The sequence below is a fragment of the Gopherus flavomarginatus genome, chromosome 4 (assembly GCF_025201925.1).
Source record: "Gopherus flavomarginatus isolate rGopFla2 chromosome 4, rGopFla2.mat.asm, whole genome shotgun sequence".
Classification (NCBI taxonomy): domain Eukaryota; kingdom Metazoa; phylum Chordata; order Testudines; family Testudinidae; genus Gopherus; species Gopherus flavomarginatus.
In genome coordinates, this window is record NC_066620.1 from 185991319 (window position 1) to 186010862 (window position 19544).

The 19544-nt window shown below is 42.7% G+C and overlaps 1 protein-coding gene and 1 long non-coding RNA gene across 4 annotated transcripts in view; one reads left to right on the top strand and one right to left on the bottom strand.

Moving 5' to 3' along the window:
• The window catches only part of LOC127049812 (uncharacterized), a 74238-nt gene that overhangs the window by 27828 nt on the left and 26866 nt on the right, over nt 1-19544 (top strand). The gene's annotated exons all lie outside the window — the stretch shown is intronic.
• MBOAT2 (membrane bound O-acyltransferase domain containing 2) overlaps nt 1-19544 on the bottom strand; it is a 219997-nt gene that overhangs the window by 5886 nt on the left and 194567 nt on the right. For all 3 annotated transcript variants that reach the window (XM_050950800.1, XM_050950801.1, XM_050950802.1), the window contains 3 exons: nt 18170-18273; nt 17698-17762; nt 15429-15561 (listed from right to left, as the gene is read on the bottom strand). In XM_050950800.1, the coding sequence (XP_050806757.1) occupies nt 15429-15561; nt 17698-17762; nt 18170-18273 (302 nt within the window). The remainder of the gene's footprint in view (nt 1-15428; nt 15562-17697; nt 17763-18169; nt 18274-19544) is intronic.

A 19544-nucleotide genomic window follows, 5' to 3' on the forward strand; every position in this document is an offset into this window, starting at 1 on the left:
CTAGGTCTGGAGGCCCCTGCTGGAGACCTCATGGTCCTATATTACCCTGTCTCAGAATAGAGCAGTGAAAAGTCCTCCAGGCAGTCTAGAGTGGCTGCAGAAGAGTGGCCAATCAGAGGGGCTGCTGGAGCAACCAGTAAGGGTCAGAAAGGCCAGATAAAAGGCAAACAGCAGAGCAGAGCCTTCAGTGACTGTGTGGCACTTGACAAGGGAGGACCAAGTGCCTGGCTGGTCAGATGAACAGTAGGACTGTAGATAACTCACCAGACACACTGAGTCCAGCAGAGGCTGCCAAAGACCAGGTGCCTGGCTGGCTGGATAGCAGCAGAGCTGTCAAAAGGTTAATGCAGGCAGGCTGAGCCCAGAGGACTGAGCATAAAACCTGGCCAGACCAGATGAGGGTACCGAGATAGGTCCTGCTGGTCTGGTAGCAGACTGAGTCCAGGGAGGGCTGCTGAAGAGGACACCAGTTGAGGTGTGACCTGGTGTGCCTAGGGCAGCCTCACTGGAAATGCCAAGGTCAGGGCAGGCTGCAAAAGGGAGAGCAGATACTCCCAATGCTGGTGGGTAACACAGAATTTAAAGTCACAAACTGTGCTTCTGATTCTCCCACACTGGTTATCAAGAAACAAAAAAAGAAATCACACAGCCCCCTTATTGCATTCCAGTTATCTAGCTCCCAATCAGCACCTAGGTGCAGTACAGTGAGAAGTTATTTAAAAAATTCTGCTCACATATACAAAATGTTCTTCTGACTCCAAAGGGTCAGCCACGTTACCAGGTCAGTATAGGTTTGGATCTTACCCAAAACACCATGCTGCCAGCCAATCCTTCAGTGTCTAAAACTAAAGGTTTGTTATAAAGACAGAACAAGAAGAGAGTTGGTAAAGCAGTCACATACATACAAAGACTTCAAAGTCCATATTCAGGTTCCTAGCAGCATTGGTGAGTTTGCTGGCTTGAAAGTCCCTCTGGAACATATCCACAGCTTGGATGGGTCATTCAGTTCTTTGTTCAGAGTAGGGTGACCAGATGTCCCGATTTTATAGGAACAGTCCTGATTTTTGGGTCTTCTTCTCATATAGGCTCCTATTACCCCTCACCCCTGTCCCAATTTTTCACATTTGCTATCTGGTCACCCTAGTTCAGAGCTTTGTTTGTAGAAAGCTTACTCCAGAGGTAAGAAGCAGGACTGAAGACAAAATGGAGAAGATGCAGCTGCCTTTTATAGCCTTTGGCCATGCAGCTTGTATTTTCTTTGTTTCAAATAAAGCTGCCTAGCCATGTACTGGGCAGCTTAGAGTTCTGTCCATAGGCATGCCCCTGCATGCCTTGCTGAGTCATAAAGTGTATCCCTTTCCTTCTCTCAGTGGGTCAGTTGATGTCCCTTGATGGGTCATCAAAAAGGCTAGGCAGTGCTAATGCCAATCTGTCTGGGGGGGTGTCAGCCAGATGCACAGCACAAGTTTGGAACTACAGACATACCATACATGTAACTTACAATAGAAAGGTGATACAAAAACAAAAAAGAATAATTTGCCAGGTATGATAAAACATTTTTGCAGATACCTTACCACGGTATACCTGGCATAACTCATTGTAATTTTACAATATGGGTATTCATAATATCCTAAAGTATCCCACAAATTCAATACAGCTTCACAGAAGGTACCAAGATAGGCCCCGGCTAGGTGTCTGAAGAAGGCAGTGCCTCTGGGAAGAAACCTAAGAGCTACGGCCCCATACCAGGGTTGTGATAAAAACTCAGGATATACCCTGAAAGATGGGGGAACGCTTGTGTGGCTTGGACAGAGGGCTGAGCTGCCAAAGACCAGATGAGAGAACCAGCTGCCAGGGCGTCCTCGCAAGAGGCAGATGCCATCCTGAGGTAAGACGAAAAAAGAAACGCAAGCTCACACCTAACCAAGAGAAAGGGGGCTATTCATGAGAGGTGGGTGCCCCTCCCCATGAAAAAAAAAACTGTGTTTGCAGGCACTGTCGTCCAGAGAAAAGGGCATGCATGAGAGATGGATGCTGACTCCATTACAGTAACAAAAAGAAAAGATGACTAATACACAAAAAAGATAACAAGTTAGTGTAACGAAGGGAGGTTGAAGTTGTCTTGTCTGGTGCTAAAGGCGACTGTGATGAGATCATCCTAATGAGTTTCCTATTCTTAAGTAACCACTAACTGCTGACTGTTTTTCCTTAATAAAGAGTTGTTAGACATATCTTGAGTAAGGGAATCACAAACCAACACTCAGGTCCCCTGGGTCTGGAAGCTACATACAGGGCCAGCTCTAGCAATTTCGCTGCCCCAAGCATGGCAGCATGACGGCACGCCGCAGGGACCACCGGAGCCGCGGGACCAGCGGACCCTCCGCAGGCACGTCTGCGGGAGGTCCACCGGAGCCATCTGCCACCCTCCCGGCAATCGGCAGAGCGCCCCCCATGGCGTGCCGCCCCAAGCACACGCTTGGTGTGCTGTGGCCTGGAGCGGGCCCTGGCTACATACTAATTTGCCAAAGACTATCAAAACTCTACTGAAAGGCTGTTTCACACTGATAACCATAATCATTGTGAAATGTACGTTGTGATAAACTCAAGACAGACAGCTGCAAGGGAGGGGTAGGAATCAGTCCCAGAGGGGTAAAAGGCCCTCCTCCTTATCAACTGAGAGGCAACCACAGGTCAGTCAGGTTCAGCTGTGAAAGGGTTACCAAGGTAGCAAATTAGAATCAGCTGAGGGGGAGCTACCTGAGGTTAATTAGGAGCAGCTGATTCCAACTTGGGGCTGCCTGAGACCTTTTTAAACCCTTCCCTGGGAAGGGGGGAGAGTGAAGGAGCCCTGCTCCCAGAGCAGCAAAACAGTGAGACTCACCAGGAGGGGAGGCAGTACTCTCTCCCACAAGGGTGTAAGAATACACTAAACAGGACTGGTGGAGATACGGGGAGCAGACTTCCCCTGTGTCCCAAGAGGGATCGCATTGCCCAAGCCTGTCTCACCAGGGCTAAAAGCAGCAGAGGTTGGGGAGACTGAGAAGGTGCCTTGCCACAATGTACAGATGATATGTAAGGAGTTGTGTGTGTATGTATACTGAAAATTGTGGTTTAAAGGTATATAAACATGTTCTGTTCGGTTAAGACAGACTGAGATTTGTGTCCAGGACACAAACTGATATAAACTAAGCAGTGGATCCTAAAACCTCATTTCCCTTTTTCCCCAGTCTCATCCCCTCTCATATTCCTCCTCAACCTCTTCCTTTCTTCAGGTTCAGTCCCCTTACACAGCATGCATTGTCTTTTTTCAGTGAAGGGAGGGATAGCTCAGTGGTTTGCACATTGGCCTGCTAAACCCAGGGTTGTGAGTTCAGCCTTTGAGGGGGCCACCCAGGGATCTGGGGCAAAATCAGTATTTGGTCCTGCTAGTGAAGGCAGGGGGCTGGACTCAATGACCTTTCACGGTCCCTTCCAGCTCTATGAGAATAATGTATAGAGATATATTATTCATCTCTCACATCATTAAAAATACCCATCCTGGACTCTACTTTCCTTTCCAACTATTGCCTGATCGTCCTTCTCTCCTTCATCTGACATGCTGGGTAAAGTTTTCAAAACACTGAAGTGTCTAAGTCACTTCTGAAAATAAGATATAGGTGCTTAAGCGATATAGATGCCATTGAAAATTTTACTTGCTGTCTGTAATTGCCATTTGCAGTTGCTTTCCTTCAGTTCCCTTCTTCAATCTCGCTTCTACCCTTTACATTTCATCAAAACTGCACTCCCTCAGATCTCTAATGACCTCCTCTTGACTAAATCTTGGGTTCTTTTTCCTTGTCCACCTTGACCTCTTGGAGATTTCTGACACCATCAACCAGTCCTGACTTCTTGAAATTTTGTCCTCCATTGACTTTCGTAGTCATAATTGACTTTCGTAGTCCTCCATTGACTTTCAAATTCTCATAATTCTTCCACCTCTCTAATCGGTCCTTCAGGGTCTCACCTGTTGGGTCCTCCTCCTTCTCCCCTGTCCTATTCTGAGGAGGCATCCCACAACTCTGTCACTAATGCACAAGTATGGCTCTATCAGTTTTATGCCACTAACTCACAAATCAACCTTTCTACAGATGAGCAATCCTCCTCCTCCTAAGACAGCATATCTGTCTGCCTTTCTAATATTTCCCTTTGGATGTCCAGTTGTCATCTTAATTTGAACATGGCCCAAACTGAGCTTTACTCTTTCCTCTCAAGCCTTCCCCTTCTCCATCATTTTTCACAACATCACCCACCTCCTAGTCATACAGGCACTTAAACTAAGGGTCATTTTGTCTTCTCTCTACACCCATCCATCCAAACTCTGTGTAAACTTTTCAGATTTTTCTACAGAAATATCTAAGATCCAACCTTTCTTCTTTCCACACACCGTAACTCTCACCCAGGCCCTCATCTCACACCTTGACTATGGGAACCTCCTCCTTAAGAGCACCCCAGTACCCAGGGGGCAAGGGGCTCACTGATATCAGACACTGAGTTTCAGCTGGCCTGACCAGTTTAGTGTATCCCAGTTCACTTATGTCATAATCAGTATCTAGTAGGTGTTGTGTAAGGTATAACTGGAAAACCAATAAATCAATGATCATTACTATTGCATTGTGTGTATATGGTAAATCCCCAAAGGACTGAACAAACGTGAAGGAAATATGGGACTAAATGTGTCTGATCCATATAAGTCTGGGGAGTGGGTAAATAGGCTTTTCCAGACAAAGAAAAGACCAATGCCTCCATCCAGGTGCAATCACAGACAATTGGCAATCACAGTCATTCACTGGCACATCAGAGGCTGCAAGGACAAGTCAATTTGCATTGTAGAAAGCACTAGCAGTGAAAAAGAAACTGGAACCTTTTCCATCAGACTCCCCACCACCTTTCCCAACAGGAGGGGCACTTGAACTTTGAGAAGCATACATTTAAAAAATTCACTGGACTATAAAAGTGAGAGGCAAAGAACTGCTAGTGACTGTTCACCTCAGAAGACAAAGGAACTGAGCACTTAGGACTTTGTGGGAGATCCTGAACAAAGGGGTGGTCAGCCATCTTGCTGGAAGGAAGCGTGGTAAGACTCAAGAAAACGATGGTCTTGGTTCAAGGTAAGTCTTAATCATTAGAGTGTGTTTTTCACTTTTATTTGTTGGTAGCCACTTCTGACCTTAACGGTCACATTTTAATTAACTTAAAACCACGTTCATTAAATAAAATGATTAATTGTCTTACTATTATTCTAAATCAGCCCAGTGCTGTGTTTGACTTGATTATTAACTTCAGTTAAAGCAACAAGCTGCTGTGTATTTGTCTCTTTACAGGAGCAATGGACTTTATTACTCCTCTGAGTGTTCCAGGTGAGGGCTAGACATTTCAGGGCAGATAATTTTGTGGAAATTCAGGACTGGGTGTGTGCTGGACTAGTAATAACCAAGGGTACTGGAGACCATAGTGTGGCTGTGGTGTAACACACAGTCTGCTGGAGTCAGAGTTGCTGAACAGGGCTGCTCAACACACAGACTCTTAGAGCGCTTGCTTGTATGCTGACTGGGAGCACCCAGACAGGGAGCTACAGCAGCAGAGCATTTTAAGGCACTGAGGGTTACAAGACAAGCTGTGACACAACCTCTCACTAGTCTGGGTTGAACCTCAAATCGTGGCATTCCCCCCTCTTACTTTGACAAATGCCATCTTGCCCTTGTCAAGCCCATTCAAAACTCTGTTGCCAAGATCACATTCCTGGATTCTTGTTGTGACTAAACCATCCTCTCTCACCTCCACTGACTCCCTGTTCTCCACAACAAACCACACCAACTACTCAAAAAAACCCACATCAACATTTAAAGCCCTTCATTATTTAACCCTGCAATTCTAATTAAGAATGGAGCCACTGATTTGTATCTCAGCTGTGCCAATGATCCCAGCCCCATCACTTAGTCCAGTTTTCTCTCAAGTACTTTTCTGTTTCTTCCAATGTGGCTCCTTCAGCATGAGAGGAGGAGCTCCTTTTAAAATACTGTAAGGTAACTACACAATCATCTTTCACATCCTTCCTCAAGACTCATCACCTTGCCATGATGTCAGCTAAACACTTGACAACTACAGTTGGTGTCCTGAAACTGCTACTTACTACCAAACAATGTCACTGTTGCTGTGTCCTCCCCATGCTCCCATTTCTCTGTTGTATGCACTTGCTGTGTTTGTTATTGCTTAGATTGTAAACTCTCTGCAGTAGGAATGTTGTTTTTTTCTCCTTCCCCCTCTTTCATTATGTATGGATAGTGAGTGCTTAGCCAGCACACAGTGGAGGCTTGATCTCTGGGGCCCCTATGGATCACTAGAAAACAAAGAAGTACTGTGGATGACATTTAAAACACAATCTGGAAATAAGTGTGTGATTTTTAGTAGAACAAAATTCTAGTATCATAAGTTAAATATAAAGTATCCATTATATCATATAGTCCAGAACCTGCCCAAGCACAGTTGTCCTGTATTTACATCTTGTGCTTTGAACAGAACATTTTTCTATGGCTTAAGCTTCTACCAATTCCTTTGGAAGATGATTATTCGAGTTTCTCCCCCAACATTTGTAGGTGATTACTTCCTTCTTTAGCAGTTTAACCAAATTAAAGAAATTTAGTTCTTTCAATCTTTCCTCATAAATTCATCCGGCCAGCCTGGTACAGTTTATATAAATCATTCACTGATTGCAGTGGAAGCATCCGAATAATGATAGACAGACCAATAAGCTACTACAATCTTTTATGTGTGTACACAAGTATTTTGGACAATTTTTTAAGTGGATGCTATTTGTTGATGACCTACTTAAGTACTCTGCAAACAAATTTATAAACATACTAGATTTGTTGTCTGACCCTTTTTGAGTTTAATGATGTTTAGACTGATGGACAATTGATCTGACAATGACAAGGTTCTTAGCCCAGAATCAGGCTACAGAGATGTAACACTACAGAGTTCAATATCTTACGGAGAGTCTTGAGGTAGATGATAAGGATACTCACACTGAGGGAAAAGTAAAACCTTAGATATCTATTGAAATAATGAACAAAGACAGAAAGGACCCAAGTCATATAAAAAGGTAGAGAATACAATATTGGGGTTATCTGTGGTAGCATTCTTTGCATAAGCTCTTAGAAATGCATACTCAAACCCTTCCTTGAGGACCTGGTGGTAAGAGACAAAGGGGTCAGCCCTGTCTCTGGTATACCATAGTGTCTGATGGTCCAAGTTCCTCAATTAATTGAAGGATCAAGTAGTGGAAAGCAGACAGGGATTGAAGAAGCCCAGAAAAGAACAAGCCCCAGACCACATGGTTGCTGCCCTGTTATAAGGCTTGAACATCATCTGCTCATGCTCAGTCTTCCATACCTAAATGTAGCCTTTTCACCAACATAATACTGAGGTGTATTTATTCTGTAGGTTTATCATAACCTTAGTCCCACATTTGGACCTTAGCGTCCAAAATATGGGGGTTAGCATGAAAACCTCCAAGCTTAGTTACCAGCTTGGACCTGGTACCTGCTGCCACCACCCAAAAAATTAGAGTGTTTTGGGGCACTCTGGTCCCCCTGAAAAACCTTCCCTGGGACCCCCAAGACCCAAATCCCTTGAGTCTCACAACAAAGGGAAATAATCCTTTTTCCCTTCCCCCTCCAGGTGCTCCTGGAGAGATACACAGACACAAGCTCTGTGAAACTACACAGAGAGACTCCCCCTCTCTGTTCCCAATCCTGGAAACAAAAAGTACTTTCCTATTCCCCCAGAGGGAATGCAAAATCAGGCTAGCAATCCAACACACAGATCTCCCCTTGATTTTCTTCCTCCCACCAATTCCCTGGTGAGTACAGGACTCAATTTCCCTGAAGTAAAGAAAACTTCAACAGGTCTTAAAAGAAAGCTTTATATAAAAGAAAGAAAAATACATACAAATGGGCTCTCTGTATTAAGATGATACAACACAGGGTCAATTGCTTAAAAGAATATTGAATAAACAGCCTTATTCAAAAAGAATACAAATTAAAGCACTCCAGCACTTATATTCATGCAAATACCAAAGAAAAGAAACCATAGAACTTACTATCTGATCTCTTTGTCCTTACACTTAGAAACAGAAGACTAGAAAGTAGAACCTACTTCTCCAAAGCTCAGAGAAAGCAGGCAGACAGACAAAAGACTCAGACACACAATTCCCTCCACCCAAAGTTGAAAAAATCCGGTTTCCTGATTGGTCCTCTGGTCAGGTGCTTAGGTGAAAGAGACATTAACCCTTAGCTATCTGTTTATGACAAGGTTAACATATTGATATGTGTAACTGCCATCTTAGCTCATTATCATACACATCACTTAAGCAGATTTGTGGTTATTATTTCCATTGTCTTTATGGTAGCATTTACTGGTACATTTTGACTCTTACCATTGATCAAGCTCTCCTAACTTCCCTACAGGTAAGCTGTGATGGGGCGTCTACCCCATGCTGGTGGAGAAAGGGTTAAAAGCAGCCCTGAGGAGGCTGTGCAGCAGACAGCCAATAAGAGAGGGGCTGCAACGAGCAGTCAATGAGGGCAGAGCAGGCCCATATATAAAGAGGGCTGTAGGGCAGAGTGGGCAGTTAATTTTAATAATAATTGGAGATATACCTATCTTCTAGAACTGGAAGGGACCTTGAAAGGTCATTGAGTCTAGCCCCCTGCCTTCACTAGCAGGACCAAGTACTGATTTTTGCCCCAGATCCCTAAGTGGCCTCCTCAAGGACTGAACTCACAACCCTGGCTTTAAGCAGGCCAATGCTCAAACCACTGAGCTATCCCTCCCCCTCTTCGGAGCCCAGTGAGAAAGGACTGGGTTCCTGAAGGGCTGACAGAACTGCCAGCACTCTGGACAGAGCAGTGCTTGGCTGGGTGAGGGGAGCGAGAGGGCGCTCCAGCGTGACTGGCTGAAAGACTGAAGTCCAGATACAGGAGCAGAGAAGGTGCTAGGGGCATGGTGAAAGGGACAGTGGGGGCTGAAGGAGATGCAGCACACGGATGCTGCCTAGAGGGTCTCTGGGTCAGAACCCAGGGTAGTGGGAGGGCCCAAGTCTCCTTCCCAGTACCACCACTAAGGAGAGTGGCCAGTGAAAGGTTGCAGTTTGCCACTGAAGCAAGTGGCTAGAACCTTGGGCTGCAGTCGGCCACGGAGGCAAGTGGCTGGACAGAGGACAATTGTTCCCCCAGAATGGGGGGGGAGGGGAATGGAATGGGGCATGGGGGGAGGGCTGTGTCCTAAAGAGGATGCCGCAATCCTTGAGGCAACGCAGGTCCGGAGCAGAAGTGACAGTGGCGAGACACCACTGGAGGAGGGCGCCCTGTGAAAAGACTGAGCTAATTCGCAGAACGATCAGCAGGAGGCACCATGGTGGTGAGTCGGCACAATTACATAACCGTGAAGCCATTTATCTAAGACAAGGGTTATGGCATACTTAACCACACCTATGCTAATTTATGCTTAAGCTAATGTTTTACAGGATACAGACCTGTAGGTTTCTTGTGTTTCAGCTGATGAAAGCCACTAAATATAATGAAGGCAAGTCAGGGAATAATAGGCATGCTTGCCCTACAGGCTACAGATTGTAACAGCCAGTGTTAAATATTTGACATGAAGCCTTTTAAACACAGTATTAATTCATAGTATAAATTTATCACATTTAAAGAAATATGCAGTAAGTACCATGAAAAAAATTACAGTCTATTAAAAGCTTTGTGATTCCCTGTCGGCACTGGATGGCTCTCATAAGTTTACTCAGGGCCACAAGGTTAAGCTGACAGCAATGGAGACTGATTCAGGAGATTTCTAGTTCAACACATAGGTGGAAGGATACACTTGGGTTCTCATTTTGGGGGCTGAAAGTAGAAGTCTGTAGGGCCAGAAATTGCATAGCATGTTGAGAGAGTGGAAGATAAAGCATTTTTTAAGTCTTGGGCCATAGCTATGAGATAGGGCAGGAAAATTCTTTCGTCCTGTAATGTCCACAAAGTCCCAGTTAACAAAACTAATCAGGCTGCTCACCACTTAGAACAGGGGCAGGCAACCTATGGCACGGGTGCTGAAGGTGGCACGCGAGCTGATTTTCAGTGGCACTCACACTGCCCGGTCCTGGCCACTGGTCTGGGGGGGGGCTTGCATTTTAATTTAATGTTAAATGAAGCTTCTTAAACATTTAAAAAACCTTATGTACTTTACATACAACAATAGTTTAATTATATACTATAGACTTATAGAAAGAGATCTTCTAAAAACGTTAAAATGTATTACTGGCATGCAAAACCTTAAATTAGAGTGAATAAATGAAGGCTTGGCACACCACTTCTGAAAGGTTGCCAACCCCTGACTTAGAACAATCTGGCTGCCTCATATTAGCCAAGGCTTGTAGAAGAGCTCTGTGTAAGTTGGAAAGCTGAAGCTGGTCCCATAAAAAATATTACCTCACCCACCTTATCTGTCTAATTGGGAAAGGCTTTTACTTATTTTCGGAGATTTTTCTACCAATTTGGGAATAAGCTCTATCTAATGAACAATTGTTTGTCCTTTGTCTTCACTTTGATCGTTTTGCCAATTACCAACCTGTACCTTCAGATTTTGTATGTTTGGTTTTTTTTGGAGGGGTAGTGGTGGTAAAGCAGTTCTATTATCTGCAGCCTTCTTACTGACCCCTTTCAATCTGGCTTTGAGTCTGGGTGCAGTCAGTATTTGTGCTGATTTCATTAAGAGACTGTCTGTCCAGTGAAGGACAAGATCAAGTGTCCATGCAGATTCTGGTATCATTATGAAAGGCTGTGATGGAGAAGCATAATTATGTGTTCCTGACTCAGTGAATCTTAGCAGTAACTGACAGAATCATGCCTGAGAAGCTCTACGATCCAGGACTGTATCATTGGTGGAACAAAGGTGGGACTGAAAAAAGAGTTTCAAATCTGATTTCTTATTAAGGCATAGCTAGATGGTGGAGTGTTTTAAAGAAGATAAGTTTGTGCTTTGTGCAAGGGTTACACTAAAATCAAACACTCCTTTTGGATTTTTGGCTAATCTTGAATTCTCAGATAGCAGCAGTTGAGTCTGTCTGGGACATTGTGGTCTTTCCTTACTGCTGTCCTTGCCAGAATTATCCATGCTTTTTTGTTTTGGTTTGGTTTTTTTTGTATTCAACGCGGGAGCTACCCTTAAAAACTATTCAGAAATTTTTGCTAGTGCTGGCTTGCTTAGTGGTGCTTCTTGAGTACGACAAATTACACCTAAACTCACTACCAACTTGTTTCTGGCTGAGACTCAAGGCATTATGTATAAATTCCTACGCTGCTTAGGGATCTGGTTTTCCGTAAGACCACCTCTGTCTTTATGTTCCATCTTAAGAGCTGAGATCAGTGAGGATGCTTCTGTTATACATAAGAGATTTGATCTCTGAGGCTGAGCTCTCTCACTGGAGTATCCTCCACTGGTCCAACGTAGTCCTTACTTCAAACCTTGAAAGTACAAAATAAGCAAGCTATCTGCTTACTTTGGTCATTCCTCAAGCAAAAGCCTGATTAAGTGGAGTTTTTTGTGGTTAGGAACAAGTTCTTTTGAGGTCAAAATTATTTCTTTTTTTTGTGGGTTTTATTTATTTTTTAATTTATTTTATTGTTCAGTGTGGGCCTGATCCAATGCCCATAAAAGTAAACAGAGCAAAGTTTTACAAATGAAAAAATTAGATTCAATTGTCAAATGTTAATCATTCTTCCATTTTAAGGTTTAAAAAAAATAATTTTGAAAGCGCTAGGTAGAAGCAAAGCTTACGTTTTTTGAAAAGGCCTTATGCATATGAAGTGGCCTTATTTGCTTCCCTGTGATATCTCACAACATGTTCTTGTGAATGTGTAAATTGCTTTACAGCCTGAGATAGTGCCATTTTAAGCCAAAGTTAAATATTCATGTTTCAGTTACAATTCCCATGAAAAAGTGAATGGTGATAAATTGTACCTGCAACATACTATTATGGCAATTATAACACATACTAAGGTCTAAAAGCACAAACAGAGAGAAAACGCACACAAAATACATTTTAAATGATCATTCTTTCATTGGACAAAGAGCTGCTTCGTAATGACAGAGACATCCCTCGAGGGAGGCGGGCAAGGCACAGGGACCAGCTTTTTCCTTTGCCCGGGGGTGCTCAACTCCTGCTCAGCCCCAGGCCTCACACTTCACCCCTTCTCCCAAACCCCCATCTCTGCTCTGCCTCTTCCCACCCAGTTCTGCCCCCTCCCCAGCCTCATTCCATCCTGCCTTTTCCCACTCACTTCCGCCCCGTCCCTCTCAGTGCCTCTTGCACGCCTCAGAACAGCTGATGGCAGCTGCTGGGACACACTGGGAGGGAGGGGTAGGAGTTGATTGGTGGCGCCGCCGGCAGGTGAGAGGTGCCGGGGGGTGGGGGGAGGAGGGAAGCTAGCTGCCTATTTTTTTCTGTGGGTGCTCCAGCCCTGGACCACCCACAGAGTTGGTACCTATGTGGAGAGCATGAGAGAGCTCATTACAGCTGAGTTGGCCCAGCTGCAGGGTCGGTTACAGTAACATCCCTTAAGGACCTCACAAGAGTGGAAGATCAGTGCAATTTCATTCCATCCTACCCCACTCCCCTGTCACACCTCTTACCCTCAGTTGGAGGCTGAGACAGGAGACTGCCTCCAAGTGAGTTTCCACCAAAAGAGTTTCCCTTCACAAGGGATATTACTTATCACCAGAATCCTGCCCCTTTGTGCCACCTGTGCAGTGCAACGGTGTCACATCATAATGGACAATCTGGCCGTAGACATAGTGCCCTGAGCACATGACTCAAAAGAACTCCTAAACCTAAATCTTGGGATTATATACCAATTTCTTCCATGGTCTTAGAAAAGTCATGCACCTAAATTTCAGTCAATACTGAAATGAGATTAAGGTTTTCCTATCTCACAAGATTATGAAGACTGTTGAAGATGAAAAAATCCTATACAATTACTACATATGATTATCATGATTGTCGTATCCTGTTCAACGAAATGCCTCAGCATGTTTCCTCCCAACATCACACCCATCACTGAATTGTCCTGGAGTGTGGAGCCTGTGTAGAATAGGAAGATATGGTCTACTTCCTCTCCCACCCTCCAAAGATGCCATGTTTTAATGATGCAATACAAAATAAGGGCTTTTAAATATATTATACATAAGCCGATGTACCTTTAATTTGTATGCACAACTACAACTGCATGTGAAAAATTGAAGTAACTATCTAAGGCAGTGGTCCCCAACCTTTTTTGTCTGGTGGGCGCTAGACAACAAGTCACCGAGGACCATGGCCAGCAGACAAGCATCCACCGAAATGCCGCCAAGAAGCAGCGTCATCAAGAGGCGTCGCCACCAAAATGCCGCTGAAAATCAGCGGCATTTCAGCACCTCTGCCTCTTGATGTTGCCACTTTTCAGAGGCATTTTGGCGGATGCTTGTCTGCCGGCCAGTATGCGGGTGCAGATAGATGCCCCAGCGGGCACCATGGCGCCCGCAGGCACTGCGTTGGGGACCGCTGCTCTAAGGTATTTATATGGCTCCCATCAACATAGTACCTGAGTGCCTCACAATCTTAAGTTCTTATCCTCGCAAACCCACTGTGAGGTAGGAAGTGCTATTTTCCCCTTTTTACAGAAGGGAATGAGGCACACAGAGGCTAAGTGACTTGATCGAGGTCACACAGGAAGTTTGTGGTAGAGCAGGGAATTAAACTCAGGTATCTTCAAATCCTAAATTAGCATCCTATCCACTGGGCCAACCTTCTGCTTTAATTGTTCAAGCAAATGGTCAGCTATGCATCTACATGGCCATTTGTGCCAATCTGTAGAAAACTGAAGTGTAAATTAGAAACAATTGTATATGCAGTTTAAAAAAAATCAACCCAGTTAAGATTTATCATCCAACTTCTACAGAATTAGCTATAAAGAAATCTAGGTTATTTACGCTTGAAAGGATTAGATTTTAATCAGTAAATGTCATTAATAAGGAATTGAGAGGAAGGTGGTGATCACAGAGAATCTGATCTTCACAGACCTAACAAGGGACAGTAAATAACTGACATGATACAACACTTCAACCTGTTTTTGATAGTCAGTCAGTACTACTAATACACACAAACCCAAGCTCTGTAAACGTGAGAGCTAACCATACCTGTGAGAGAGATGAAATATGACAGTGAGGGGTGCTCCACTGGAGAGTGGAGTGTTGCGATTCGTGCCAGGGAACTGTTTATGGGCCTTGCCTGGGGCTCTAGTTTTGTATCAGCCTGGCTGAAAAGTGTGAAGATCCACCCCTCCAGTGGCAGTAAAGGGGAAGGGAATTTATGTCTATATACTGCTCCTCCAGAGACTCCTGACTGTTGTTAGGAAAGGGGCCACAGCTTTAAAATGGGACAATAATGCTAACTCGTGTTTGTAAAATGCTTTGAGATCTATGGAGAAAAGTATTATGTTTTATTAGTAGTAGGAGAGGTCTGATAAACTGAAGCTCCAGCTCCCACTAGCAGTTGGAAGGTGCAAGGAATCTTGTGCTCCATCTCTCTCTCTCGCCTTCAAAGCCTCCCGCCTGCTCTGACAGCAAAGAGGTCTTTGATACTGTATCCCTCCCTGCTCAGCCTCCATTTTTGGGGTCCTCTTCCTCCTTGATTAATTCTAGTACCTCCTTTCCCAAGCAGCACTGTGACATTGACACATTTCTTGACAGGTTTACTTTAGTTTCTGGGTTTATTTTTCTGGATCCACAGGGTTCTGAATAGCAGCAGTAAAATTGACCAGAATCTTATTAATGTCACTCTGCTATTGCTTGGCAGAACTCTGAGCAGCAAATGTACTAGAGAGGTTTGTCTGCTGGCTGAGGAGAACACTGCTTTACTTTAATATCTTTGCAAAAGTACCAAATGCACCTTTATTTTAAAATTATTATTAAATTCTACAGAAATTGTTAGCTTAGGCCTCCAAACCCTAATAAAAGATTCCTCCTCCTCACTAGCAAGTATGTGTCTTTTTAATATCACTTTTAACTATATCTGTTCACATCACAGTAATATTGTACAAGATAGTCAGTGAAGCTTGAGAACGTCACGTGAAAGATGCGCTACAGATGCACTAACAGCAGTGTAGTCCTTCCTCTTTGTCTTTCCTCCCATCCTTCCCTTCTATTCACTACTGCTGTTACATCTAAAATATATATTATACTTTTTGGGCCCAAGATTGTGTTTGAGTTTCCCTTGTCATGTACACATCTTTGGGCACTGTAGCATAGTAACTTTGCTTTTACAAACTACTTACTCGTTAAAATACATGGTTGGTACTTACGGCTCGTGCTGCTAATGTCATTAGTACTCCTGTTAAAAATGTTAAATAATATCCTGGGTACACACCATGCCAAATGGCTGAAAGGACGAAGGTCTGGATCGTAGGACTGAAGGAAGCTCGCTCATAGCATACTCTAACAAGTAAAGTAAATATATTAAAGGCAAAAGGTATAAGGGAGAGAAGATGATCAACAATAGTGCCAATAACCATTTAAAACCTAGCAAGCCATAGATTAAATAGCAGTTGCTATTTGATTACATAGTTCTATTGAATCTTGGACTTAAACATTAACATATTACGATTTACAGAAAACGCTGTAACTTTACACTGCTTTGATACCAGATCTCAATGCTACTATGTATGCTCCTTCACAATGGTGTGACACCACTTCCGAGAGGCAGAACTCTACTGGTTAGCTATTATAGCTGGATGGGAAATGCATTACCTGTCCAATGACATTTTTTGAGATTTCCAAAAAAAGTTCCCATCCCAAACTGGGATGAAGATGTTCATGAACCAAAAAATCGGAACAAATTCAGACTGGGTCAATTGAAATGTTTTATTGCAATAATTTCAAAACATTTAGTTTCAGTATTGACTTTTAGTTACTTTAAGCCTTTTTTCTATACTATAAATTAATTTAATTTTGAAATGAAGTCATTATGATCCTCAAACTGGAGCTTTTCCAGAAATAGGAAAACACATAAATGGGACATCTCAACAAAGTACTTTTTTTTTTTTCAAAATGGGAAACTTATTAAAACCAACTTTGTGCAGCAAACAGTTTTGTTTTTGACAAATTGGAATTTTCTGATTTAAAAAAATGGTTTTGTTGAAAAATTCCCAACCAGCCCTAGTAGGCAGTATGTCTCTAGACCTTCGGCTATATGTGCAACTGCACCTTCCTGCTGACTTCTCTGGCAATAAATTCTATGACATCATGAGTTTGGCTTGCAAATAGGTGTTTACATTATCAGACATAGTTTGATCTTCCCTGCAATAAAATTTAAATTATTAAAACCTTTTCTGCTTTTCAGGGATGGAACAAATGTTTGGGGAGGAGCGTGTACCCCCCTCCACACACCCTCTTGTAAGGAGAGCAAGTTTGAGGGATACACCTTACTCTCTGGAGGAGGCAGTTGATGATGGTGTGTTCCACTATTTGAAGAGCGGGTTTACATTTGCTGGGAGCACTTTTCCTGTTATAAGCCATGTTGGACTTGGAGGGAGGAGTTTGATTAGACAGAGCAACTACAAAGCCATAGAGCTCCTAGTATGCATCAGTGCCCTAGATCTGGTATCACAGCAGGACTGTAAAACTTGCTCTGAGAATGAGTATCAATCTACTCTACAGGCTTTATTCCACATCTCCATCTTAACATTGGAAATGCACTGCTAATTCAAGAGGCCAATCCAGCAGAATACATATGAATCAACCACAGGTTGCAGAAGACTGCAGTTACTGTCTTTACATGGGTTGTCTATTCAGAGATGCTAGTCATCTTTTGCATAGTGCCAAAACTTAGGAAAGAGGTCTTCACAACTAGAAGTTACTTCATAGAACAGGAATCTTATATAAATTAGCTTCTCCTGCTTACCAACATCCAATTTCCTGGATGTGTGGCTATGAAGCTTCTGCAGTCCGAAGTGTTTAGTAAAGGCATATGTAAGGCTCCAAGATGGGGGTCTACCCAGACTGCCAGCTATTAATAAAGTTCATCTCCTGAGGGGAAAATGGACCTGCCTCAATATAATTGCCCAGAAGGATGGGCATTTTCTGCGTTCTATTCACCCAGCTGAAGTGGGATGTTTCATTTGGCTCTATTAATCCATCCTCACAACAATTCCAAGGGGGAACAGCAGGGAAGCATTAGCCCATTGGGAACCATCTCTTATTTCTGGCCAAGCCAGGGAACAGTGAATCTGCCAATTACATAAGGGTATTGAAGAAGACAATGTGTAGACAGCATACTCTCCCAACTGCATTCCCATGTGGTTTAAAGCTTGCAGTGTAGTTTCTAGGAAGAAGAGGGTGCACACAGTTTCCATTCATAATACAGGGAAGATTCTGTGACTGAGTAGCTAAAAAAGCTCACAGGGTCCTCCACAGGCCAGCAGCCAGAGGCAGATAATGCTATAATTAAAGCGTAGCATCGATTATGCAGCTGCATTGGTTTAGGATCTCTAATAAGAAGTATTCATAGATTATTTTTAAAGATAAGTAATAAAGAAACTTCAAAGTAGAAAAGTTTTCTTTTAAATACAGTACCTTTTAAGCCAAAGAGCTGTTTGAATATTCCAGTTATCAAGAAACATCTTGAAACTTGTTGAAAACTATAAAATCAAAATATTAATTATTTCTGCAAAACGTAAAGAGGCCATATTAAAGACTCATGCTGTATTTCAGAATAGTGTGATACACAAACCAAGTATTCTTTGGGGATGAGCTGAATAAAGACAGCAGGAATTTACTCAACCGCTCTATTATGAGCCTGCTTTTATTCCTTAATTTGTAACTCTACATTTAGAGTATTCATAATCACAAAAAATCCCACAAGCTAGTTGGCTTGCAGAAGATATCCAAAATGTATGTGATTTGTCACCCCTTCCCCCAGAGACTGATTGTCACCTCTGATTTGTGACACCTTTGCAATCCTGAGAATAGAAAAGTGTAAGACAATTTAATGCCTTTAAAGTTTTCTACATGAGCACAATTTTATTTGAAAGAGCCATGAACAAACCTCTATATGCTGGATTCTCAGATTTGATATTAAATCCCAGCGTGATGCTCCATTTTTGTCATATCCTCTAAAACCAAACCCTGCTGCATTATTAATTGCATCTGCTGCAATGAAACAAGAGAAAACAATTGACGTAAGTAGTTATGAATTGCCTACATTACAAATATTGTGCATCATATGACAAGTACTTTGTACACGTGATTTGTTGTATTAATGCACTTTTTGGCTGTATATTTAAATGTTTAGAAGCACCTAGAGTCACTGGATTAGGCACTTAACTATCAAGAGAAAAGAATAAGACAGATAAGGATATATGTTTGCAAACCAAGTCATTTTCAATCTTAAAATAATTTTTATAAAAAAAGAAAAGCAAACAGGCATATAATACACCATCGGTTTCACAATGTAAGCACCTTCTCCTGTCACAGGACATTTATTTCTATTTGGTCTTTTCTTTGTACTTGGGAGAGGGTATCTTTGCCTTCCAATATGCCTGTTGGATCAAACTGACAGAGGAACCCATTCAAGCTCACTGCGATGCATGGTATTAACTACCACTCAAAGAGAACAGAAAAATTGGAATATGATCAGTTTTATTTTGAATATAAACTGAACTCAGTTTAAGGTTACAAAGCATGGGCGTATCCACTGGTTGCAGTGGTTTGAGAAAGTGTCCCAATGTTCAGATACCTTCCTTCACTTATGAGGGATACCTGAGCTGAATATATAAATACAAAAAGGAAATTGTCTCACTGCATGATGTTTCAGATAGCATACCAAAGTCTGATGCTCTAAATATGTGCCTGTTAAAAATCAATGGGGGGAAAATCAACTACTGAGAAGGACTTGATTTCTAATGTGTACTCAAAATTTCTTCTAATAGTACAAGTCCTGATATCAGGACAGCCCACAGTTCCTTTCTGATACCAGTGAAGTTTGGGAGGAAATATCAGAACATATTATAGAAAATGTGCAAATGTGTGGCCAAATGAAAAGAGGGAACGATGTGCCAGAGGCAGCGAAGAAGGAAAGGTTTAAGTAATGGCAGAAAAAAACAGTGGAAAGTTATGAGAAATGCAAGCTTTTAAAGATAACACCACAAAGAGCAGTTGCAGAAACTAAGGGTCAGATATTTAAAGACTTGTAAGCAGTCCTACTGATGAAGGAAGGGGGAAAAGGAATATATCAATTGGCCAAGAATAGGCATAGAAGCACAGAGAACTTGGGAACTGTAAAGTTTGTCCAAAATGAAAACGGAAGAGTACTGGTGGAAGATGGTGATATTACTAGGAGGTGGCAGCTGTTTTATGAGAAGCTGCTCAGTGAAGACAATGTGAAGAAACCACCTAAGGAAGTATGTGCAAGAAACAGTCTC